General features: G+C 45.3%; 1 protein-coding gene across 1 annotated transcript in view; it reads left to right on the top strand.

The window, feature by feature from the left end:
- CD109 (CD109 molecule) overlaps window positions 1-25804 on the top strand; it is a 750032-nt gene that overhangs the window by 260533 nt on the left and 463695 nt on the right. Inside the window, exons 13-15 of the mRNA XM_085610953.1 lie at window positions 2922-2984; window positions 22983-23159; window positions 23733-23885. Coding sequence (XP_085467079.1) covers window positions 2922-2984; window positions 22983-23159; window positions 23733-23885 — 393 coding nt within the window. The remainder of the gene's footprint in view (window positions 1-2921; window positions 2985-22982; window positions 23160-23732; window positions 23886-25804) is intronic.

Genomic DNA, 25804 nt, shown 5'->3' with positions numbered 1-25804 from the left:
TAATAAGATAGTCCAATGCTATCCTATGAAAGAGGTTGGGCTTGCAATAGTAGAAAATTAATTTGAGAGTTTTTCACTACCAGGAAATGTAAAATTTAAAAGTACATGACCAACGTTTTAATTGCAATGCATCCTGCCCTAAGGGCTGTTGAGGGCCTACCCTAGGGGTGACTTATAAGCATTCCAAAGGAAAGTTTAGGCCTGGCAAATGATTTATTTTGCTAAACTGAAATGGCTGTTTGAAACTGCACACACATGCTGCAATATAGACCTGAGACATGTTTAAAAGGCTACTTAAGTGGGTGGCACAATTAGTGCTGCAGGCCAACTAATTTAATTTACAGACACTGAATACATGTAGTACAACTTTACTAGAGACATACAAGTAAATTAAATGTGCCAATTGGGAGTTAGCCAATTTTACCATGTTTATTGGAGAGAACACATGCACTTTAGCACTAGTTAGCAGTGGAAAAGTGTGCAGAGTCCTATGGCCAATAACAACGCATTCAGCAAAACAGCTTAGGGGTGTCCATTTAGAGAGGCCTGGTCCCACACACTGTATGTATTACTTCCCACGATTGTGTGTCCCTTTGTCCTAGTGTCATTGTGTTTTCTGTCTCATGGAATCGCCCTATGAATGGGATTTTACTGCTCTGCATCTTCAATTAACGCTAGTGCAATGCACTGATTTGCTGGGACTGGGCCAGCGCTGATGGATTCCATGTAACTGTGTGAAATAGTTGTCACTGATTCATTCATACCAAACGTATATATGAAATATCTTTTGCTTTACTAGTGTATGCAAGCAAGGAAGAAACTGATCATTAATATCAACAACTGATGTTGCCTCTTAGTCCTTATAAGAGACATGGTTTTAGAGTTTTACCTGACTAGACTGCATCCCTACACATTTGTTTAGAGCACCACGGGCAATTCTTTCCCTTGAGCACCTATGTTATTTGATTCAGGCCACATTTTTTATTGCACTGTGATACATGCTCATGTCCCTGGTATCATACAACCACTACACTGTGCGGCCAGCATAAATTGCATTTGTGTTCACCCTTTAAATGTATTCAGTTTACAACGGAGATAAAAGATGCCTCTTATAAACGAAATCCCCCATGTTCCTACGATTATTTCTTTGTGAATAAATTACATTAAACGATTAAATAAGATTTTTCTGCAAACCCAAATTCTTGTTTGAATGGGGGTTAGCCCTGTTTATTAGGTTTTGGTTTTGCCTCTCTTGTATTTAATATATCTTAAAAGGGGGCTCTTATCAGTTCCCATCGCCGAATTACTATGTTCATTTGCTTTTGAGTGGACCTTTTTTTTTGTTAATTTCCCGTGGCTGCACGCATTTACAATATTTCTATTAAAGCTGTTCACACTGTTTAAGCCCCATTCACTGTCAATAAAAGATCTCTTCCCACAGAAACGTCAGACAGCTTCTAACAGTATGCTGGAATGCTGGCTTTTTTAAAACTTATTTGTGTAAAGCAGATGCTTTAGCCTTAGAATGTTTGTGGCATTTCCTATTCATGACTCAGTACCTTTCTTTGCACTTTGTAGGCATTATCGGATTGATTGTTTTTCAACGTAATCTTTTTGGTCATTCTGATCAGATTCTAAATGTTGTAATAAACATTGCAAGTTAAAAATAAAGTTCATATACAAGAGCTATGCTATCTTTTACTTCTAAACAGGCAGCCACAAGTGCAGTTAGCTTGCAGACAACAGGGTCCTGATTTGAATGGTGCAGCAGGTGCAGTAGCAGCAGGACCAAAAGCTTTAAGAGACCCACTAAACACCTAATATTGCTATATTTTACGACTAAACAGGCAGTCACAAGTGCAGGTTCATGATTTGAATGGTGCTGCAGGTGCAGTGGCACCGGGTCAAAAGTTGTCAGAACTCCCCTAAATACTAAATATTACTATATTTAACTACTAAATAAGCAGTCACAAGTGTAGTTACCTTGCAGGCACTAGAGTTGTGATTTCAATGGTGCAGCAAGCGCAGTGACACAGGGGGACCAATCTCTATGAACCCCTCTAAACACCAAATATTGCAATATTTTACAACTAAACACACAGTCACAAGTGTAGTTACCTTACAGGCTATAGGGTCATGATTTGAATGTGTAGTAGGTGCAGTGGCACTGGGGCCAAAAGTTGTCATAACTCATCTCAACACCAAATATTGCTATAATTTACTACTAAACAAGCCGTCAAATATGCAGTTATCTTACAGGCAATAGGGTCATGATTTGAATGGTGCATCAGGTGTAGATGCACCAGGCCCAAAAGTTGTCAGAACTCCTCTAAACAGACAATAATGCTATTACATGAATTAATTCTATTATTTCCCTCTTTCATTTCATTTTTCAAGAATTTGCTAATAATATTGCCTTTTTGTACATAAAGAAGTCATGACCCTTTAACAGATGTTCTGTAACTTATACTGTTCAACTACTCACCAAGCTACAACTTACAGCAAAAAACTGCTTATTAATAATCAAGGAGGAGAAACTTAATGCATTTACCAATGATTGCACTTTAATGCTATAGTTACTTTCAGCAATGCAGAATGCATATATTTCATCCACCCCAGTGGGATATACTCGGCACAGTTTTCCTACTTGTATTGGAATTTGAAAATAATAAAAAATAATTTATCTCTGCCTTACTTGCCTGTAGTGTAATCTTGGAAAGTAAATGGAGCTTGAAAGTAAGATTGAAGAGCGGAAAATGCGGGACATTTTTGTTTATGAACCTAAGAGAAGTGCCTGTTCTGTTTGTGTATATGTAAACCTGTTCTGTTTGAATCTCTAATTCCTTTAATCTTTCTAAAGTACTAAGATTGCAACGTTGTGCTAAAAATATATATGTAAACTGTGACTTTTTTTTCTCTAGGTTGGAATGCCTTTTGAGTTGATCATAAATTCGAATAAACCCTTAATTGAAGTAAACTATCAGGTAAGAAGGAAAGAGCGTACCATTGATTATAGTAATGTTTCTTAACTGTATTGTCACCCCTATGATGTTTAAATGCTTTAACAAACCTTTCAACCATAACAGCATCACATAGTAATTGTGGCGAGTACCATCGCAAACAACAAAGTTGTCTGCACATCATATAACCGAAGGCTGCGCACAGCATATTTGGACACATAGGGGTTTGTGGTCCTGACTTGGCTACAGGATGTACTGGTACATTTAGACCCTCTGCCCAGCATCTATCTATCTATCTATCTATCTATCTATCTGTCTGTCTGTCTGTCTGTCTGTCTGTCTGTCTGTCTGTCTGTCTGTCTGTCTGTCTGTCTGTCTGTCTGTCTTCATCCTACTGGCAGTCGCCAGTAGGTAGTTATAGTTAGGAGCTTAGTTCTATAGGAAAAGCTTTTTTTCTTTTGCCAATATCTTTGGTGTTGTTTGACACATCTTCACGACATTTTTTAAACTAATGTCGGACGAACCGAGTCACAAGAAAAAAGGGTAAAAAACAAGGAAAGGGGTTAGGGTAAAAAACGCCTAAGCCCCTAGGCCTGTGCCCAAAAAAGCATTTTGTTAGAAATTTCCGGCGTGATTTGGTGTGATTTATTTTTTTTTAATGAATTTTGGGATCCAGGTCCCGGGGTGATGATAAAATGATACAGGGGCCCATGCTGGCCCCCGCAGCCCTGGGGACCGCCACCTCCCTGGGCTAATACATTGAATGTGGGGGGCCACGTGGCCCCCACACAGCCCAGGGGGCTGCCACCTCTGTGGAGCTCTTTAGATAATTAGTCATGGGGCACTCCTGCCCCCCAACGCAGCCACTGGGACCACCAACTCCCCGGGGCTATTTATCAAAAGGGAGTGGGGCCGCACAGCCCCCCTCCTGGAGCCATACTGGCCCTGGGGACCGCCACCCCCCAGAACCGGCTCTAGCAAGGTGCCCACCCCGGGACATTGCAGTTTGCTAAAGAATGGCGGGAGCACTGCTCCCGCCAGCCCATAGCAAACATTGTGCTTGCTTTGAACAAGCAAGAGCACTTTGCTTTGCATGTCAGCAGCTCCCTGGGGGTAAAAAGCCATGCCGGCTCCCACAGGAGGCGGAAGTCGGATTGGACTGCGGGGTCCTTCAGGCTCCCCCCACTGTCCCCAACCAACTGGCCATGCCCCGGGGGATTGTGAACCCAGGGCCTAAAATGGCCTGGGAGGGGGGCCCCTTAGCTCCTCCCTTTCTTTGTTTAAAAAATAAATGACCGGGACCCGGTGGATGGGATCCCGGGGCCACAATTGGCCAGGGGAGGGGGGCCTCGCGGCACCCCTCCTTAAAAAAATATATATATGAAAAAATTAAAAATTAAATGACCTGGCCCCGGTGAATGGGGTCCCCAGGGCAGAAGATGGCCTAGGAGGGGGCCGCTCTGCTCCCCTCCCTCGAAAATGCAAATAAAAATGACCATGCCCAGGGGATGGGGTCCCTGGGGCTGAAATTGGCCAGGGGAGGGGTGCCACATGGTCCCCCCCTCCCCTTTCTAACTGAAAAAAAAGAAAGGCCTAGCCCCGGGGAATGGGGTCTCTGGAGCCAAAATCTGCATCATGAGAGGGGCCACACGGCCCCCCTCATTTTTTTATTTCAAAGTTTTAAAAAATGGGTCAGGCCCTGGGGGATGGGGTCCTTGGGGCCCAAAAGGATCAAGGGAAGGGGGGCAATGCAGCCTCCCTCCCTAAAATGCAAAAACAAATATGAAGCCGGCAACTCACCGAAGGCCCCAACCCATTTCTCCACGACTCTGCAAACATGCCTCCTGGTGCACTCTTGGTTGGGGGATGAAGTCTTCACTCTTGAGGGTCCTTAGGGGCCAACTAGCCCACCGGTTACCTCCAGTAAGCCTCACATAGTGGGATTGCTCAGAGGTGGTCAGAGGCCAGGCCACTTTTGCCACCATTCTGCAAAGACACCTGTCAGTGCACTGCTGGTGGGGCTATGAGGTCCCTTTACATCCTAATGGCTTCAGGACTAAAGTGGACTTCATCCCCCAAGTAGTAGTGTGCCAGGAGGCACGTTTACAGAATGGTGGATAAAGGGGCATGGCCTCTGACTGACCACCTCTCAGCAATCCCACTATGTGAGACTTACTGAGGTAACAGGTAGGCTAGTTGGCCCTAAGGGCCCCCAGCAGTGAAAGGGACTTCATCCCCCAACCAAGAGCGTGCCAGGAGGCGCGTTTGCAGACTGGTGCACAAAGGGGGCATGGCCTGCTATCAGATCTCAGCAATCTTGCTGAGTGGGACTTACTGGACGTAACAGGAGGGCTAGTTGGACCCCAGGGACCCTCAAGTGGCAAGTGCACTTCATCCCTCTGTCAGGGCTCTAGTCGGTGTCTTAGCTCTGCATCTTCCACCCCTTTCTCCACCACCTGAGTTTCCAGCTTAAAGATAGCATCCTCCAGGGCTAGACATTGCAACTTTTTTCTTTTTTCGCCACCCCAATTAATGCCTGGGTCTGGCCTCTGATTATCGCCTTATAGGCTTCCCAGAGAATCAGTGCCAATGTCACAGAGCCCTTATTCTCCTGGAAGAATTGTCAGGTTGCTGCCCTAACGTCTTTGTTAATTTTGGAATCTTTGAGATGTCAGGGGTTGATTTTCAGGGGGAGCGTTCTGTCCCCATTGGGGCCCTCTAAAACTACCTCTTCTGGGGAATGATCCAGCACGCTTCTTGCAATGTGTGTTGCCTTGTGAAATTCCCCTAGATTGTGTGTCTGGGTTAATATGTGATCTAGCCTAGAGAGATTTTTATGAGAGGTCGTGCTTTGTGTATACTATCTAGTATATGGGTGTTGATTCCCCCATATGTCCCCCAGACCCATAGTGCTAAGGAATTCTCTCAATGGTCCTGTTTGTCATCCCGTCACAGACCCTCCCAAGACATCTAAGTCGAGTGACATGACATTGTTCATGTCCATCCCGATTACCCACTTTCCCTCTGGTAATTCGACCAACATTGAGCCCACCGCCCTTTTTCCCGGTCTGAATTGCCTTTTTAATTTCATTTAGACTAATCAACTATTGAGATTGTTAGACTTCAATCAATCAATCAGTCATTTGTTAAGCGCACTACATACCCGCGAGGTTCTCGAGGTGCTGGGGGGGGGGTGGTGGGGCTGCTGCTGATCGAATAGCCAGGTCTTCAGTATCCTCCTGAAGGTCAGCAGGTCTTGGTTCTGTCGTAGGCTCAGTGGGAGGGTGTTCCATGTCTTGGCGGCGAGGTGGGAGAAGGATCTCCCTCCGGTGGTTGTTTTTCGGACACGCGGGATGGTGGCGAGTGAGAGGTCGGCATAGCATAGCTGGCGGTTGGGGATGTAGAAGGAGAGCGGTCTGTTGAGGTAGGCTGGGCCGGTCTTGTGGAGTGCCTTGTGTGCGTGGATGAGGAGCTTGAAGGATATCCTCTTGTTGACGGGGAGCAAGTGCAGGTTTCTCAGGTGGGGGTTGATGTGGCCGTGTCGTGGTACATCGAGGATCAGTTGTGCTGAGGCGTTTTGGATGCGTTGTAGTCGATTGATGAGCTTGGTCGGGGCTCCCGCGTAGAGGACATTTCCGTAGTTGAGTCTGCTGCTGACGAGGGCCTGGGTGACTGTCTTTCTTGTATCTGTCGAGATCCATCTGTAGATCTTGCGGAGCATGCGGAGGGTGTTGAAGCAGGAGTAGGAGACGGCGTTGACTTGCTTGGTCATTGAGAGCGTTGAGTCGAGGATGATTCCCAGGTTGCGTGCGTGGTCGGTGGGGGTCGGGGCTGCCCCCAGTGCCGTTGGATACCAGGAGTTCTCCCAGGCTGACGGGTTGGAGCCAAGGATGAGGACCTCTGTCTTGTTCAGCTTCAGACGGCTGATCTTCATCCAGTTGGCGACGGCCTTCATTCCTTCATGGAGGTAGGCTTTGGCGGTGATGGGGTCCTTGGTGAGGGAGACGATCAGTTGAGTGTCGTTGGCATAGAAGATTATGTTGAGGTCGTGCTGTCGGGCGACGTGTGAGAGCGAGGCCATGTAAATGTTGAACAGTGTGAGGCTGAGGGAGGATCCCTGGGGTACGCCGCAGATGATCTCGGCGGCTTTGGAAAGGAACAAACTTCACCTCATCGATTTTCTTTGGAGGAAATTGATCAAACCATGCCTCTGTCATCTTGTCCGGCGGGATTAAATCTTCACTATAAACCTTATCGAAATGATTTTGAAAACCTGCTTCAATGTCTATCGGGCTCTCAAGTAACTTTCCAGTGGTATCACAGATTATTTCTTTTATATTACTTTTCACTAAGTCAAAAACAGGGAAAGAGGGCAAGGCACCGGGACCAGATGGCCTACCGGCTGAGCTGTACAGATCTCTGGTGGAGGTGCTCGCCCCCATAATGGGTAAGCTATTCTCCCACATATTTGAAAAAGGTGGGAATATGCCCCCCTCCTGAAATGAAGCCACTGTTGTATTGATTTTAAAACCATCAAAGTCACCCAAGCAGTGCGATTCATATAGACCAATCTCTCTGCTTAATCTAGGTTATAAATTCTTTGCTAAGATTCTAGCAGAGAGATTAAATGGGGTTATAGGAGGCCTATTACACGAAGACCAAAAAGGTTTTGTTAGAGGCAGGGGCATTCAAGATTTGACATACAATTTTATCGTAGCTATAGATGTAGCTACATTTATAAACTTCCAATGGCTATTGTTACAGTTGACACCACAAAGGCTTTTGATCGGGTCAACTGGGCTTATTTAGCCCACGTACTTAAAAGATCTAATCTGGGTGAAAAGTTTTGCAGGGCAGTTTCATCGATTTATCATACGCCAACAGCCAGAATTTTCGTAAATGGAAATCTCTCGCACGTTGTGGCTGTAAAAAGAGGGACAAGGCAGGGATGTCCCCTGTCTTTTTTTGCTTTTTAACCTATATATTGAGCCTCTTGCGGAAAGGATTAGAAAACATTGATGATATATCGCCTTTTAAATATAAAAAACTGGGAAAAGAAGGTATCTTTATATGCCGATGACATGATGATATGCACGGCTGATTTAGTCAAGGCTATTTCAATAATGCATAGTTTAGCACAACAATTTGGCCTAATCTCAGGATAAGAGATTAATGAGTCAAAAACTGAATGTATGGCCTGGAACCTGACTGATAGTCTCCCCATACTGAAAAAGGAGATAAGGTATCTGGGCATCAGAATCACACAAAATATTGGACATAACAGAGACAAACCTTCGCAGAATTGACAAGGAAATTTCTAACTCTTTAAAGGGCTGGACTTATTTGCCATTGACACGAATAGGAAGCGTCAATATAGTGAAAATGATGCTCTTACCGAAACTCATATTTTTATTCCAAAACATCCCATTACTATTTAAGGAGGATGGCCTAAGGAAAATACAAGCAAAAATAAATACTTTTATATGGGCCTCTAATGGTATAAGAATCTCTTGGAAAAAATTACGAAGAAGGAAAATTAAGGGAGGGTTATGTGCGCCTGATCTAATTTTCTATGCATGGGTGTTTTTAATGAGTGCAGGGAAAATGCTTATGAGCTCACCAGACGACTCAGACATAGGGATAATGTTTAAAGAGATGCTTCGGGATATAAAAGGAGGACAGCAATTCTTCATATACAGATTTGGAGATCCACGTTTTTTCAAGATGGTACGATTGAAGTCTCTAAAAGATATGGCCACAAATTGGTTTAAAATTAAAAAACTTTTAAAAATCAGTTATTACAGTGTTATGGCACCTATTTGGGACTCCCCAGGCTCACCGGAGTGGACTAAAGACTCGTTGGTAACCCTGCTAAAATTGGCTGGGATACAGTGCTGGGCCCAACTTAGCCCTGAGGGCTCCCTGTTATCATCGGAAGAAATAAGCAACTTGATGGACAGCGGGTTATCAAAATTCAAATATCTTCAAATAAAAAGCTGAATTCAGGCAATTGGTATAGAAGTGGGTGCCTCAAACGAACTGGAGAAGGCCTTGAATTCGAGCAAGCAGAACAAGAAAGAGACGGCCAATTTATACTGGATTATGACTGACCTGGCTGATGGCGATTTCATCCTTCCATCCCAGCTGTGGGGATAGTGCTTGCCTGGTTCCAGTACAGAAGAAATCTGGCAAGTATCTTATGATTTACTATACTCTACAATATATGCTGTCAATTTAAAGAGAAATCATCTCTTCTCTCTTCATAGGGTATATTGGTCTCCTCTCAAACTTTCTAAATTTGCGAAAGGATCCATTCCCTGTTGTCCGAAATGTCAGCTGGAAAAAGCAGACGATGCTCATATGTTTTTAAGCTGCCCAATTTTACAACAGTTCGGGGACTCTGTTGTTGAAGGTATGGAAGCCATGTTTGGTTTTGAAATTCAGGTGAGCGCAATTTTGATATTTTTTTGGCATCTTTCTAAATTATGAGTCATTGTCCTTAGATATAAGTAAGCTATCTCTTTACTTAATCCTGCTTGCCAGGAGAGAAATTTGTAAGAGTTGGATCAAGAGTATTCCCCCGACCTTTGTAGACTGGGTAAACTTGATTAAGTATACAATGAAATTAGATAGGGCTACTCGGAGGAGGAAAAAAGATTTCTGGTTGCCTTGTATGAGTTGGCTTGACAATCTTTAACACCTGGGATTCACCTGTCCAATGATTATGCCTTTTCACAGACTTATTTTACCACTCGGGTCGGTTCAAGGGGCGAGCTAGATAGAAGATTTGAACAGACTGAATACAAGAGACTCTGTGTAAAGTGCATCCATGCAGATTAGAGCCCTCTTGCTGGTGCCAAACAACTATAAGGGGGGCCGCAGAGAATAAATAATGATGGCTCTGGGAACATCTAATGGCGTATGAGGACAAAAAAAAATATTGAGCCCACCACATCCGGTGCCGCAGGTTGCAGTCCTGTGGGCTTATAAAGAGAATATAAATTCAGTCTACTACCTTCCCAAAGCCCACTTATCACTGTAAACCTCCCCAACAAGGTCCAGGCCAGTCCAGGAGCCATCTTTGATGAAGGGGAAGGATTTTTTCCCAAAATGCCAGCACCCCTGGACCCTGAGGTGTATCCCGCATGTGATAACAGGGTAACTATCTATTCAGAGCTTTGCATTGGTTCCCCATTAAGTGGGTCTCCTGTAGAATGACGATATCAGGTGAGTGCCTTTTAAGGAATTTCAATACCGTGGTCTGTTTTAATCCGTTATTGAAGCAGTTGACATTCCAGGACCAAATCTTTGATTTTTGAATTGTCGCAGGGTTCTCTATTGTGTCTGTAGAGTCTCAACCACCTTCTCTCCCTCCCATTACTCCTAGTGTCCCTACCTATATTTGACTCTTCAGTACTTGTATTACATTTATGTTTCTGTATCGACCACTGAGCAGCTAACTGATAACTAAAACACTATGATACCAAAGCCTTAACCCCCGGCATAGAAGACCCACCCCCCTCCATGCTATCCTGATAAATAGGCAAAACCTCCCCCAACTGGTCAACTTGCAGAGTGCCGGTCGCCCCTTGGTCAACTTTTCAAAAATTGATGAGGGGTGCTCGGCTACGCCCAGTAAACTGTTCGCCCTGCACTCGTATCCAACCCCTTTCTGATTAATATTGCATTAGAGAAGCTACTAAGACAAGTTTAAATGCCAATTGTCCTCCCTCTCCCACACCCGTTTACCTACCATCTCTCAATGTTATTTCCATCCATGGCCTTGCAGTTCTTTTCTGTTGAATTGTCTAATTTTAGACCACTGTCCGCTTCTGATTCCACTGTGACCGGGCCACCCGATTGCTCTCCATCCGACCGTACCCCATTGTTCTTGTTATGCTCTGTGAATACATGACTGGAGCTGGCGCCCTTCCCACCACTCTGGCCCTTGGTGCCCCATCCCTCCAGCCATTACCCCGCTTCTTCCGGTGAGGTGAAGTACCATGATTTAACGTCCTCCATTATCCTGAGTTTTGTGAAGAAAAGGATCATATACTTAATGTTGCGCTCACGGAGTTCCCTTTTCACTGATTCAAAGCGCCTTCTCTGTCTCTGTACGAGCAAGGTGAAGTACTGGAAAAAGCGAATCGGTGCGTTCTGGTATTGCATGTCGCTTTTCACTCGGGCTGCCTGCAGTATCGCATATCAATCTCGGTAATTAAGGATTTTTGTAATTATTTTCCGTGGCGGAGCCCCCGGTCTGGTTGGGGGGATTGGTGCCCTGTGGGCCCTCTTAATGGAGAAAAATAGTAGAGAGACTCTTGGGTTTCAGTGTATTAGGTCCTCCAGGAAAAGGTCCACGCTGGGGCCCTCCGCTCCCTCCGGGACCCCCACCACTCTAATATTATTTCTCTTTGCTCTATCTCCCTGGTCTTCCAGCTTAGCCACCATGGTTGTATTTCGTTGAGTAAGGGATTGTACCTGATCTTCTAGTCATTTTGTAGTGGACTGGGGTTGGGCAATGTGGGTTTCAGTCACTGTGACCTTCACCCTTAACTTGGACAAGTCTGTTCAAATTAAGTTAACCTCCAGGGTCACCGTATCTATCTCGGGTTCCAATGTGCCCTTTAGATTTCTGATGGCTTCTTTTATGGCTCCCAGTGATGGCTCCTTATTAGCTTGGCACGAGCAGCCAGGCCTATCTCCAAGGCACAAGTGTACAGTATGTGCAACCACACCGGCAGCAACCCACTGGTGACACCACAAATGGACTCCACACGAGTTTGATAAAATGAGTATAAACTTTATATAAAAAGATATACGATCAGACCACATGATACAAAAGCCAACATATAATAAAGGGTAATATTCGTTCCGGCTGGCTGGTAGGTTCAAATCCAACCACTACTTTCAAAATGCTATGCTGCTTGTAATGCTAGAATCACACACGTCGCAATGGACAAACAATAATGCACTGTGTAACGATACAATCCTGTGCTGGGCAAAGGAGAAATAATACAATGCGTAACAATACACCCCAGTACCTTGCAATGGGAGAAATAATGCAATGCATACCGCTACAATCATGTAATGCGCAATGAAGGAATAATGCAATGCTTCACACCACAACCACGTACTTTGCAATGAAGAAATAATGCAATGCGCACCGCTACAATCATGTACTTTGCAATTAAGGAATAATGCAATGCGTAGCCACAATCATGTACTTTGCAATGAAGAAATAATGCAATGCGGGCCGCTGCAATCCTGTACTTTGTAATGGAGAAATAATGCAATGTGTAGCGCTACAATCGTGCACCTTGTTATGCAGAAATAATGTCAGGCATCATAAGACAGTCCGGCAGTTCATTAGCAGCAATATTGGCAATGTGTATTACGACAATGGGCCTCTTCGATAACAGTTGGCCCCTACACGTATCAACAATGACATAAAGTACAGCTTCTCACTCTGGCCCCAGTACTGCCACTCCGTTGGTCAATACGGGCCCCAATCTGAGCCAAAGCAAAGGCTCATGTTGCCAGAAGGACTGAGAGGCCGAGAGATTGTCCCTCCAAGCCCACACCCTGCCCAAGTAGTGATCCACATTACCTGGGGGTGCGACCCCACTCATCTCCTCCTTCAGCGAACTGGACCTTCAATGTAGAACTTTCTCAATGGGCCTCAGCAGCTCAGCCTGGCAGCTCAGCTCCTCCGGGGCTACCAGTCCAGGCTACGACTGTTAGGAAGGTCTCAGGAGGCTGCAGGGCATATGTATCCCACGCCTCTGAGATTGCGTTACTCCGGGTGCCCATTCACCAGATCACCCTCCGGGTCTCCTCTGGCACAAAGTCACACAGACAACGCTGATGGGACTTCACGTCAACTACGAGTGCACGTTCACCAGGCACTCCTTCCTGATGTCTGAGGTGGTACCAAGACACGCACACCGTGCTGCAGATACTCACTTTCTTCCGGTGCACATGAGGATCAGCCGATCACCTCCACAGTCTGTTTGCACCAAAGCATGCACACTGCTTCACTGAGACTTACTCCACTCCGGTGCCCTGATATCCAGGCGCTCTTCACCAATGCCTTCGGCTGCACCACAGCACGCTCACCGTGTCTGAGCCTCCTTCTCCCCCGGTGCACTCGAAGACCAGGCACTCCTCACCAACGCCTCCTGTGCACCACGACACGCACCCTGCGCGTCCGAGCCTCACTTCACCTCCGATGCACACGCTGACCAGGCGCTCTTCACAAATGCCTCCGGTGCACCACAACATGCTCCTAGCGCATCCAAGACTTACTTCACCTTTGATGTACACGTTGACCAGGCACTCTTCACCAACGCCTCCTGTGCGCCACGACACGCACCCAGCGTGTCCGAGTCTCTCTTCTCCTACGTGTGTCCAAGATCACAGGGCACACCTTCAGAGGGTCTCAAGCTGCCACAACAGGCGCCAACCGCGTCACTCGAAATTTCTCCGGAAACTTTTATGTTCATGTGTTTCCAAACAGGGAGCCAACTCACCTCGGCCCTTGGGGTTACAAGACAAAGCACAGTCTTCTTCAAGCAGGGGGACCCAGCGCACACAGCACAGTCCCAACAGCCACTTCCTTGATTGAGACAGCAAACTGCTGACGAGCCCCAGATCACGAAGTAAGGGTTGGTCCTTCCCAGCAGTCTCTTTAGTTGTTCCTTCCTTAGCAGAGGTTCCCCTTGACCACGAAATGGGTCTTAGCCTTTTCATTCTCAATCAATTTCTATTCCAACGTTCAGGGACCTCAGCTCTCATAGTTATACCCCTAAATGTCTTTGAAGTTCGTTGTGCTCAGGGGTCCCTGACCCCTGCCTAAATCCGTTCTGGGTGTCTCCCTCCCAGTGCCACCTTTCTCCCTTTGAGACTGGGGGTCTGGATCCTTAATCACTCAGCAGGAGATGGGTCAATTGGTTTATAGCAGCAGCCCAGGCCTTTTTTTCACCTCCCGGACTTCTCCTCCCCCAACTCTCCAGATGCAGGGCAGCCTGGTGCCATCTCCACCCCTCCCTGGGTCAAGACCTCTACCAGCTCCTCTCACCTCTCAGATCCAGACAGTCAATCCACATTCAGCACAGACACACAGAAATGCTCAAAGCACAAAACTCAGCCACTTTCTAAAAGAGTGGTTTCTGAACACACCGTGACAAAACCACTTTCATAGAAATATGTGTTATGACAATGTGAGTTCATACATACTAAACTTCACCTCTCCATTTTAAACTTATAAGAAACTAGGCTGACAAACACAATTCCCAGCCTCCCCCATTCTGTCCTATGTGCAGGATGGCCTTTCACCAGTGAAAAACGAAATGGAGTGTTTTTCACTGTCAGGACATAGCACACACCTCAGTATTTTACTTTCACTGCATCCTGCCATGGGGTTACCTGGGACCTACTACAGGGGTGCCCACTGTGTATGTAAAAGGGAAAGTAAGGCCTGACAAGTGGTTGCACTTGTCAGGACAACATGCTAACTTAGTAAACTGCTTGCAGGCCCTACACTGCAGGCCTGAGTTCCCTTCTCGGTGCGCCTTTGCATTACTAGCCCTGGCACACACACTGCACCTCACTAGGGACTTTACTAGTAAGGCAAACATACCAATCATGGCCAACCAATTACCATTACACTTTACACATGGAACACTTGTTCTTTGACACTGATCAGCTGTGGCAAAGTACCCAAAGCATCTAAATTGGCAACCCTATGTCAGGAAAACGGTCTTGGGGGAAAGCAAAACGTTTAGGGAACTTTAGCCAACAAAGCCAAGTCCTACAGTAAGGACCTCCGCCAGACAACCCCCGGGAGCAGCCCGCCCGGCTGGCACCCCGCTCCACTGGAGAATATACAAAGAGTGACTACAGGTGGTGATCCCCCGATGTCCCCTCAGGCCAGTTCTTTGCCCAGTTTATGCCTCTATTAGTGCCTCTGGGTTCCACCCTTAATGTCCGGGATGGGTGCAATCCCCCCGATTCTCTCTACATATTGGCCCCAGCACTGCTCCACCAGCACAGCCAGCCATGTCCCCCACATCTGGTTTTATCTTAGAATGGGTGCACTATATCGCCGCACCACCCACATCTTGCAGGCTCTCAATCCGTAGCCAGTTGGGCCCTGTGGGCTGCTCTAGACGTCAGTGTTATTTGGAGCCGAGGCACCTCTTGTTGGAATAAGGGGCACCCGCCAGGTACCACATGACCCCCCTCACCTCTCTCACCTTCCTCGCCAGGGGCAGCTCTGTTCCACTCTGTGCCAGCCCTCGGGTACGTCCGGGGCTCCAACCGCTTATCCCTGTTCTATGGCTCCCGGCAAAGGCACCAGTCGGTCCGCCCGAAGGCCATGCAGCAGTGCCTGCCAACAAAGCCCTCCACTGCTCGGGGTCAGCGCAGGCTCTGCCGCCATATCCTCGGGCTAACCAGTCTTTTTGCCGGCTCCGATCCGTGGCTCGATGCCTCTTGCAAGCTGTTCTAGGCCTCAACTTTGTTCGGAGACGATGCCCTTCCATGGCTTCCTGCAATGGCATTAGCCAGTCTGATCCAGGGCTCTGTGGCTATCCACGCAAACGGAGCCCTCCAAAGTTCTTCCCTTGGATCTGTCCATACAGAAGGACCTCCACATTTGTGTGCTTAACTCACACCCAGCTTCTCAGACAGATTATGGAGCGGATCGTGGTGTTATGCTCCGATGAAGTCAGAGCTCAGCTACAACGTGGCCATTCCTGTTCGTGGCCAAGCCACGCCCCTTCAGTGACATATTTGATGACATTACTGATGAAATCTCAAATTATATCTTTGATGACATCACTGATAACATGACCCAACATACTCCTTTTCAGGTCACTCTATAAACCATTACACCAGTTCAGTTGTGAAAGTAATTACAAATTGCTAAAGAATCATGTAATGCATGTCAAATAAGCCCCCCAAGGTTAACCAAGCTCCTCCTATGAACAGTCATTCCCTGTACCAAACCCTTCATTGATAGCTGACCTCTCAGGGGCAATAAACCAGACATGGGTAGGAAAGTGCCTATTGCGAACAATCTTCAGCCTGTACAGAACCCTTCCATGGAATGCCCACTCCCTCTGGAACCACTAGGCCCTTTGTGCGGTAAAGACCCTACTGCACACAGCCTTCATTCCTGCAATAAACACTTTGCAGATAACCGACTCTTCTGGGTAATCAAGCAAACACGGGTGGGTAAGTACCTGGTGCGTACAGTCTTTACTCCTATGAACAACTACTCATGCAGAGCCCACTCCCTCCAGACAATCAAAGCCCATTAGAAGAGTAAGGACCTACAACATTCAATCTTCACCCTGTAGCAAAGCTTTTACAGATAGATGACCTCTTGTAGGCAATCAACAAGTCTCTGCTGTGCACGGTGTTCACCCAGTGCACAACCATTCATGGAGAACTCACTCCCTTCACACATCCAAGACCCATAAGTATTCCAATCATGTTGCAAAAGCTTACATCCATTAACAGGAAAGAAGTTCTAGAAAATGCGGTCTAGGTGTATCCTGCTGAATTCCTCCCAACATAATAATCATATACCAAACTGTCACAATCATTGGTTGAGGTCATGTTATGTTATGTTAGGATTTTATAAAGCGCAACAACTGCACCAGCTTAGAGGCGTCCCAGCGCTGAGCAACAAGAAAATAGCACACACAGAAAGCACAGGAGACCTACAGAGAAGGGAAAATAAATGTTTTAATGGCTTTCCTAAAATGAAGATAATTAGTGAGCCCTCAAATGTGGGTCGGCAAAGAATTCCAAAGAATGGCAGCTCTGTTACGAAAAGAGCGGCCACCGGCGCGAACACTTCTCACACTGGGAATCACTACCAGGCATTGTCCCATGGATCGAAGCGATCGCGTGGGAATATAAGGTAGAAGAAGATCAGTCAGAATTTGTGGGGATGCCAAATTCAGAATTTTGTAGGCTATACACAGTGACTTAATCTCAATTCGCCTGCCCACAGGCAACCAGTGGAGGCGATGGATGGCAATAGTTACTGGACAGGTTCTACACAGGCCCAGGAGGGATCTTGCGGCCACGTTCTGGACTCTCTGTAGCCTCTGTATTTCAGACTTGTTAGCTCCCAAATACAAAGAGCAAGCATAATCAAGCCTAGACAAGATCAGGGTCTGAATAATGATCTGTCTAGTCGTTGCATCAAAAAAGGCCAGGATAGGTTTGAGCCCGCGCAGCCGACCAAAACAGGTTACCGCCACCTTTTTAGTCTGAGTCTGAAAATTGAGTGAAGTGTCCATCCAGACCCTCAGGTTCTTCACTACGGGCTTGGGGACAGGGGCCGTACTAAGACTCTTGGGCCACCATAGCTCGTTCCAGCGGTCATGGTTTCCTCCCACCAACAACACCTCCGACTTGTTGCTGTTCAGTTGGAGACAGTTGGTGGTCATCCACTCGGCAACTGCCTAGAGGTTGCCCTGAAATTTCCTGGCGTCCTTCTCGGTGTCACTGGAGAGAGCCACCGCCAACTGAGTATCGTCGGAAAAAGAGACCATGGTCAGCCCTCTGCTCCTGGCTACATCAGCCAGAGGTTGAACATAGAGATTGCAGAGCAGAGGGCTCAGGGACGAGCCTTGTGGTACCCCTTGGCTTATAGGAAAAGTACTAGAAGCGAAAGTAGGGGCAATCACCTGAAACGTCCTGTCAGCGAGGAAAGAGGACAGCCACTTAAATGCTGAGCCAGTAACTCCAGCCTCTGACAGACGATTCAGCAAGATGGCATGAGACACCGTGTCAAGCACGGCACTAAGATCCAAAAGGATCAGTGCCGACATCTGCCGCGCGTCTAATACTTTCCACAAATGTTCGGTCACGGCCAAAAGCGCTGACTCAGTGCTGTGGCACGGGCCAAAAACCATTTTGAGAGGGGTCGAGCCTATGATTTGCAGTGAGATACTCTGTGAGAAGGGAATTGATGTAAGCCTCTGTAATCTTCGCATTCCAAGGTAACATGGGAATAGGCCGAAAACATTCAGGTTTTTTGGGGTCTAAGGAAGGTTTCTTGAGCAGCGGTATTACCCTTGCCTGCTTCCAAGCCCTGGGCATGACCGCTGAACTCAGGGACCCATTGATCACCTGTTCCAAAGGGTATATGATGGTCGGTAGAATTTTGGGGAATTGGTCAGGCATCAAAGGATCAGCAGGGGAGCCTGACTTAACCTTGGAACAAAGTGTCAGTAAAACTTCTTGAGTAATAGGGGGAAAGACGTCAAGACTACCTTCAGTGGAAGATGTCTCTGGGGGGCCTATAAGGACCGTAGGGAAGCTTTTGTAAATATCCTCAACCTTCCTGACAAAGAAGTTTGCAAGCTCGTTACATTGCCAGTCGGAGGTAATCAGCGAGCCTCCGGCGTCCTTCTGTGTTTTAAGCTCCGAGCTGCGTGGCCGGGCACCTATGTTGTTTTAATAGGCCCCCGGTAGCGGAAATGTGGGGAGGGGGGAGGAGCCACGTCCCTCTGCCGTGATCGGCAAACTGCGGTCACGGACCAAGAACAATGGGCAGAGAGCGGAAGAGCAAGCAAGTGTGTGCCGGTAAGCCTCGTTAGAATGCCTAAGGAGATGCGGGGAAACATCAAGAAACAATATTTTACAAGTACACAATGCAAATGCTAAAATCAATTCAAAAAGAAAATAGCGACCTGACAAGCTTGTGCTATCATCTAATGCTGCGCGGCCGAGCGCCTGTGCTGTATTAATAAGCCCCCGGTAGCGGAAATGCGGGGAGGGGGGAGGAGCCACGTCCCTCTGCCGTGATCGACAAACTGCCGTCACGGACCAAGAACAATGGGCAGAGAGCGAGAGAGCAAGCAAGTGTGTGCTGGTAAGCCTCGTTAGAATGCCTCAGGAGATGCGGGGAAACATAAAGAAACAATATTTTACAAGTACACAATACAAATGCTAAAATCAATTTAAAAAGAAAATAGCAACCTGACAAGCTGGCGCGCTATCATCAGGGATGTCTTCAATGATGTCATTGAATATGTCATGAATGATATAAAATGTGATTTCTTAAGCAGTATAAGCAGTGTATGGTGGGGCGGAAATTAAAGTTAGCTCAATATAGTATAACTGGTGAATTTGAGTGTTTTTTAGTTTAAATTTGAGTTTTTTTAAATAAAAATACAAGGCCTAATTATAACTTTTTTTAACCTTTTTTCAATTAATTTCTAAAGTTTTTTTAATGGAAATGATTATCATACCTAACTATAATGTCCTTTTATGTACACCTCAACTGCGACTGGGTAGTTATAGTAAGGACCATGTTCCCATAGAAAAAGCATCATTTTGTTTGCTAAATACTTTGGTGCTGTTTGAGAAGTCTTATTGAAACTTTCTAAAAAAAGGTTCATCCACCTCAACTCATTCCTTGAAAGTTTTGGGGTAATCCCTCAAGGGGGAAAGAGAAAAAGGGGAGCCGGTGAAAGAGAAAAAGGGAGGCCCTAAAATACATTTTTCCAATTTATCTTTCCATTGTAAAATTGAACTGTGGCACAGCAAAACCTGCTGAACTGAATTACACCACATTTGGTAGAAACCTAGCTCTTGGTCTGGGAACTGTGCTTTTTGTGATTTGGTATACATTTTTCGGTCCTTTTTGAGAAATTAAGGTTAAAAAATAAGTGTGTATATCATGCTGCCAAGGGTCCGTGATCCAACAGATCAAAAGATTTGATCTGATTGGCTGCCACCAAATCAACAAAGCCATTTTACAACTTGAGGACTCACTCATCTTTCCAGTCAAAAAACCTACAAAACATATAGGGGGCATCATAATGAAACCCTTCACTTGTTAGGTCTGATGAGGTGTCTAAGCCAAAAATGTAACCATTTTTTTTTATCGGCCCTACGGACGATCCACATCTTTGATTTAGATGTAAAAAATGTTTTAAAGTGGGGTCCCACCCATTGGGGTTGACCAGGGCCTTGATCGTCAGTGGTTTAATTTTTATAGGGGAGGGGTGTGTGCGGGCCCTCTCCTCGAGTCTTTTTAAGGCTCCAGGGATCCCATCCCAGGGGGTACTTTTGATTAAAAGGAGAGGGTGCATGCAGCCCCCCTTCCCGAGCCCTAATTAGGCCCAGGATGCCCATACTGTAGTGTTCTGCCAGCCCTGGTACTCACCAGTACCTAAACCACACATGGAGAGTAGTTGTATACGTCTTTATTCCGCTGTATGCAAATCAGAACTTCCCATTTGAGCCTGTCTTCAATTCATCCCTCCAACGCTTGCGTCGCTGGCCTACGGTGCACAATGGAAACCAAAAGAGTTCATGTGTTTCTTTATTTACAAGACACTACATTTCCCACTTTGTTATATAAAAAGCTATAACTTTTCAAAATAGATAAATAGGTGAATAAATAAACAAATACATATATGAATAAATACACAGATGATTATAGATATAAAGCCAATTAAAATTGTTCAATTAATCGTTGTGGTGCCTGAATCACACGTCCTGATCAGGTCACTGGAAACCTGGAACTGATTTGCACAGGTGAGGTGGAATAATTAGCAAGCACAGAGTCATCAACAGTCTGTCTGAACCCAGTCTCTACATTGACATCATGTTTGGGGGTAACGGCTACATGTCAAAAGTGAGAGAAGTCTCTCGTAAGGGACTTCCCAGGACTCTGAGCAGTCACCATGTGTCCTTTCATATTAGTGATGATAAACGGTTCAGCCTCAAAAGGAGCATCAGACTTTCTTTTTCTGTGTTGTTTGACAAGCACTGAATCTCCTCTTTGAAAATGACGTCTCTTACATTACATCATCTGCCAGCATATATTTTCATTTTTTGTTTTGACCAAAGTCCATAGTATGAATGTCTCCTTCATTCTTGGTTCTGCGGTTGGCCCATGAGGGCAGTTTGTTCGTAGACCCCAATGTGGGTTCAATTTGTGTACCCTAAGAGTATCATGAGCCATTGTTTAACCCACCTTCAGGGTTTGTGACCCAGTTCTGCAAACTTGATGTGAGATCTAATAAGAGTCAAACAACCATTGCTGCTGGGTTGCCATACCCCAATGCAGGGGTCAGGAACCTTCGAGCCTTGCTGCTGGTCTGTGTACCCCAAGTCAAAATTAACTTTTTTTTTATATATATCCCTTTGGGCCTAGGCCTGGGCAAAAATTTTGTTCCGTTCGCGTAAATTGCGATAATTTGACATTTTCGCGTTCTGCGGAGAGCGCGAAAATGTCAAAATTTCCGCTTTCCACAGCTTGGCGATAATTTGTTTCTTGCTCGCGCTGTAAAATAATACATTCTCACGCGTGCGCGATCGCCTTACCTGAATCCCTGCGTTCGCCGACAAGTTTTCTTGATCCGGTCGCGTTCTCCATGAGATGTTGGATTGTTTTTAGCCATTTGCGCTGTCTCGCGACAGTTCGCGCCCGCAGTGACGTCATGCGTCGCGCGATCATGCACCGCGAGACAACTCAAAACAAGATGGCCGCGCCCGCGAGCAACCACATGGGTAAGTTGGCGACCCGCAACCATGCAGAAAATCTCGCGAACATGCGGGGGAAAAAATTCCGCATCTTCGCGATATTTCCGCTTGTTTGTGATAATTTTAAACATTTTCGCGATAATTTGCGAAAGTGGATTTCGCAAATTCCGCCCACCCCTATTTGGGACCCCATACGTGGGGATCAGTGGTTGGTCTTATTAACCTTTTATGACAATACAGCTGCAACTAAGTTTTCTCTAATGATCCAGATATCTGCAACTTTCTCACCCTTTCAAGCCCACTAACACATTTCCGTAACACTAGTTTCTCAAAAACTACTTAATGGAAATATACACCAAACAAGTAAAGGCACTTCTTTCAGAACAGTTTTACTTGCATGGTGAGTTTAGTGTAATTTCATTAAGTTTTTTTTTCTTCAATAGAGGACACAAATAATCCTATGAGAGTTGAAATGAGAAATGTCACGCATATATATGCATCATTGAACAATGCAGTTTAAGATCAACAATTTTCACGAAGTCGATTCTGTTAAAGGTGTGGGTACTAGTTTGATCCGTGAACAGATGGACAGAAAATTGTCTTCTTATTTTCCCTTTAACAGGGCATCTGCCTTATGTTGCTTTAATTTGATTGTGTTATTACATTAGGAAGAACACTTATTCCTTCTAATTCAGTTTTTTAAATACCTTTAAATAGAAAATTGTTAGCTATGGTTCGGGTTTCTATGCTTTGGTTAACAAAACTTGTTGAACGCTTCCATACCATAAGTTGTCTTTATCAAACCGTATGCAGGCGTGTTTTTCCTATTTGTCCTAATGAAACTGTTTGTAGATTGCACGGGTGGCTCAGAGTATAATAGCTAATTTCCTTCATATTTTAGAATTCGGTCATATTTTGTCAAATGGACCACTAACAATTTAGGTCTATAGAAAATGCATTTTTAACAGAAGACTATTTTTATAAATTGAGTAGTAGTGGCTCCTGGAGGGAGTGCTGTGGGGCGGGGAAGGGGCAGGGTGGAGGGTAGTAAACTCCAGCATACGGCCGAACCGAGGTAAGTACATAAATAAATAAATAAAATGAATTACATTCCGCACGTTGCATCGCCATTTGGCCGTATGCCGGAGTTTACTACCACCCCACCCTGCCCCTCCCCCGCCCCATGCCACTGCCCTGCAGCACTCCCTCCAGGAGCCGCCACTGAAATTGAGATTGTTCAGTCAGTCCCATGGAAAATATTACCTATTGCATTTTATGTTATTTCACTCCCCTCCTTATGTAATAGATAGCCATAAAGATATCAGGGATTGTGGGATATGTTGTGCGTCCTTGGAAATAGGTGCACCATACAATTTGGAACTGGAAGATACGATTTTACACAGACTGTTTGATCAAAATTGTTTCATTTTCTAAATATAATAGTTTTTAGACCCTACGTAATTTAGTGTTTTTTAAAGCATGCCTATTTTTTGTTTTTAGGTTGTATCTAGAGGTCAGATTGTAGCTGTTGGCAAGAATAATTCGTCTGCCTTTACATTGACTCCTGAATCTTCATGGACACCTGTGGCTTTGCTCATTGTCTACTACATTCAAGATGATGGAGAAGTTGTTAATGATGTTCTGTCTTTGCCCATCAAACCTGTCTTTGAAAACAAGGTGTTATTTTTATAAACCCTTTCTATACGTTTTTAGTTGTGACATTATTCATGTTAAATGTTATACTCCGTTTAAAAGGATGCATATGCAGAGATAAGGTAATCTCCAAGTCTCCATAATAAGTGGCAAATTTGCTGACCTAGTACCCAGTAAGCATTGTTCTAAGCGTAAGCATTGTTCTAAGCTTGGACATTGGCACAGAACTAAATGCAACTTGCTTCCTCTCCATAGGACTGAGATTGTCATTTGTAAGGAAATATGAAAAATCTGTGTCGTTGAAATTAAATTTGATGTGTTGTGATTCTTTAGACCCATTCATCAACAATCACCTCCACTACTGTTCTATGAAACCATTTTGCCATCTTTGCTCTAGGGTGTCGTCTTGTAACTATGTACGTGTGTCATATAAATGATTTGTGTATATTTAATTAAATTACATGTATAAATTCCGTTTTTTTTAGTTAATGCATTGTCCAAATCAGTTAATAAATGTAATTCAGAAACCTGCTAGAAGCTGTGATTGAATTTGAAACATTTTAGGCATCTGTTTAACGTAACACTTTCCATTCTCAGGTGTCGTTATCTTGGAGTAAAGCTGTAGCAAGACCTTCTGAAAAAGTTTCTCTTAACATGATTGCATCAGAACCAAACTCCTTAATTGGGCTGTCGGTGGCAGACAAAAGTGTGAAACTCCTGGGAGACCAGAACGACATAACAGCAAGTAATGTAAGTTGAGCTATCTCTTTTATTGTTTGTAGACAAACCCAGTAGCGACTCCTCCGCTAAGTTGGAGGAGCATCGCCCCACTGTCAGAAAGCAGCAAAAGAAAGGAAAAAATAAAATTATAATAACAGAATGTTATTATCATTTTATTTTGTCCTCCTGCTGCGGCAGTGTGTGAGGGGGCGGGGCGGCACTGCAGGGGAGGAGTGGTAGAACACTCTTGTGCGCAAGGACTGTTTGGTCAGACCTCTCGGGCCGCCCAAAACAGTCATGAACGCTTTCCCACTTCTCCATGCAGGCTGCATTACAGCCTGCATGGAGAACATGTCCACCCCTTCAGCCCCTGGCTGAGCCCCGTGTCACGGCCCTCAGATCAATCACAACACTGCATTGCAGTGTTGTGATTGGCTTAAGGGTGGGAGCCTGGCTTCCTGCTTCCTGTTCCGACCTGGAATCGGGCACATGCAAGCAGGAGAGAAGACGTGGGACCCTGCGGTGGTGGCAAGGTAATAGTTATTATTTTTTAATGCAGCCCGCACCCCCTCTTCTCCTCCCCCTGAGCGCCCGCCTCCCCACCCGCAAGCCATGCCGGCCGCCCCTGGATGCATCTCCTTTAAAAAAAAAACAAGAAACATAAAGGACATAATCATGGATCAGCTAAATTTGATGAATAAGCACCAATACTGTAGTCTTTGATTTTAACAGTGCCTGAGTAATGCTGATTTAGTGGGTAGAAAATGGAGCAAGACAGCCAAGAAGCTACTATCACCCACATTTGAACGCAAATGAGGATCAAAGAGGTTTAGATTTAACCACTTAACTGCTGGCCATCAATCAACCTGAAGGTGCATTACTTTTTTACCCAGCAGTAGCACAACATTAAATAAATAATTGGAAACGTGTGTTATTTTATCTTGCAGCATTACTTTTCAGTGAAAACAGATCAATCTGTAATATAATTTTAACCTGAAAAATTCTAAATTACTATATTTTGGGGATTATTTCACTGCCTATTGTAAATTTTTTGAATGATAACCTCTAGGAAGAGACATTCATAGGTTGAAGCAGAACGTTATCAGTTTTGATGTGAGCCGAGACTGAGCTCTAATGAAGGTAATTTTTAAAGCAAATAGGTCTCGCCTTTAGGACCTATTGGCTTTGCGAGGCTGTTCAGTATGCTAAAGAAGAATGTTTTAAAAGCCTATGACACAGCCGCCTGTGTCATTTTAGAGGAGCCGGCACCATGCATGCACCTGCCTACAAAATGAGTATTGTATCTTCCTTTTTTAATTTATTTACTGATCTGAGTTGGACCAAAAAATAAAAAATTATAATTTAAAAAGTTTTTTGTTGTTTTTTTGTTTAATCGGGTGGGGGAAACAGAACAGGGAGCAGACGCAAGACAGGGAACTTTGGGGGCGCAAGCGACATGGGGGATCTGGGTGCAGTGAAGCAACACATATGATGTGGGTGGGGAAGCAACACAGATGACGCGGGTCAAACAAGGAAGAGTGCAAAGTGATTGCGGAGGAAGGAAGGCAAATGGATGAGAGAGAGAGCAACATGGGGAGTAGCACACGGTGGGAAAACAATACAGGGGAAAAACACAAAAGAGCAGTACGCCATGGAGTGGGCTGGAAGAGAAGCATATGAGCCAAGGAGAGCAACATGGAAGGCGGATGGAGGGGTAGAAGCACAGGGAGACAGCTTCCAAAATCCTGTGCTGTCATTGAGTGCTTAAGTCAAAAGACAAAAGTAGTTCCCCAAAAGGGAGTAATAGAAGGACCCATGTAAATTGGGAATACCTTAGGAGAATGACAGACACAAGGTGGACAAGACATCAAATAGGAAGCAGACAAAGTTCTTAGTAAGTCTACAATATGTCTTTTGCTACTAGAAAGCTGCACAGTCTGGTCGGCTCA

Source organism: Triturus cristatus, chromosome 6 (assembly GCF_964204655.1).
Source record: "Triturus cristatus chromosome 6, aTriCri1.1, whole genome shotgun sequence".
In the NCBI taxonomy this organism is placed as follows: domain Eukaryota; kingdom Metazoa; phylum Chordata; class Amphibia; order Caudata; family Salamandridae; genus Triturus; species Triturus cristatus.
Note: the sequence above shows the minus strand (reverse complement) of the source record. Positions and strands in the feature narration are given on the sequence as shown.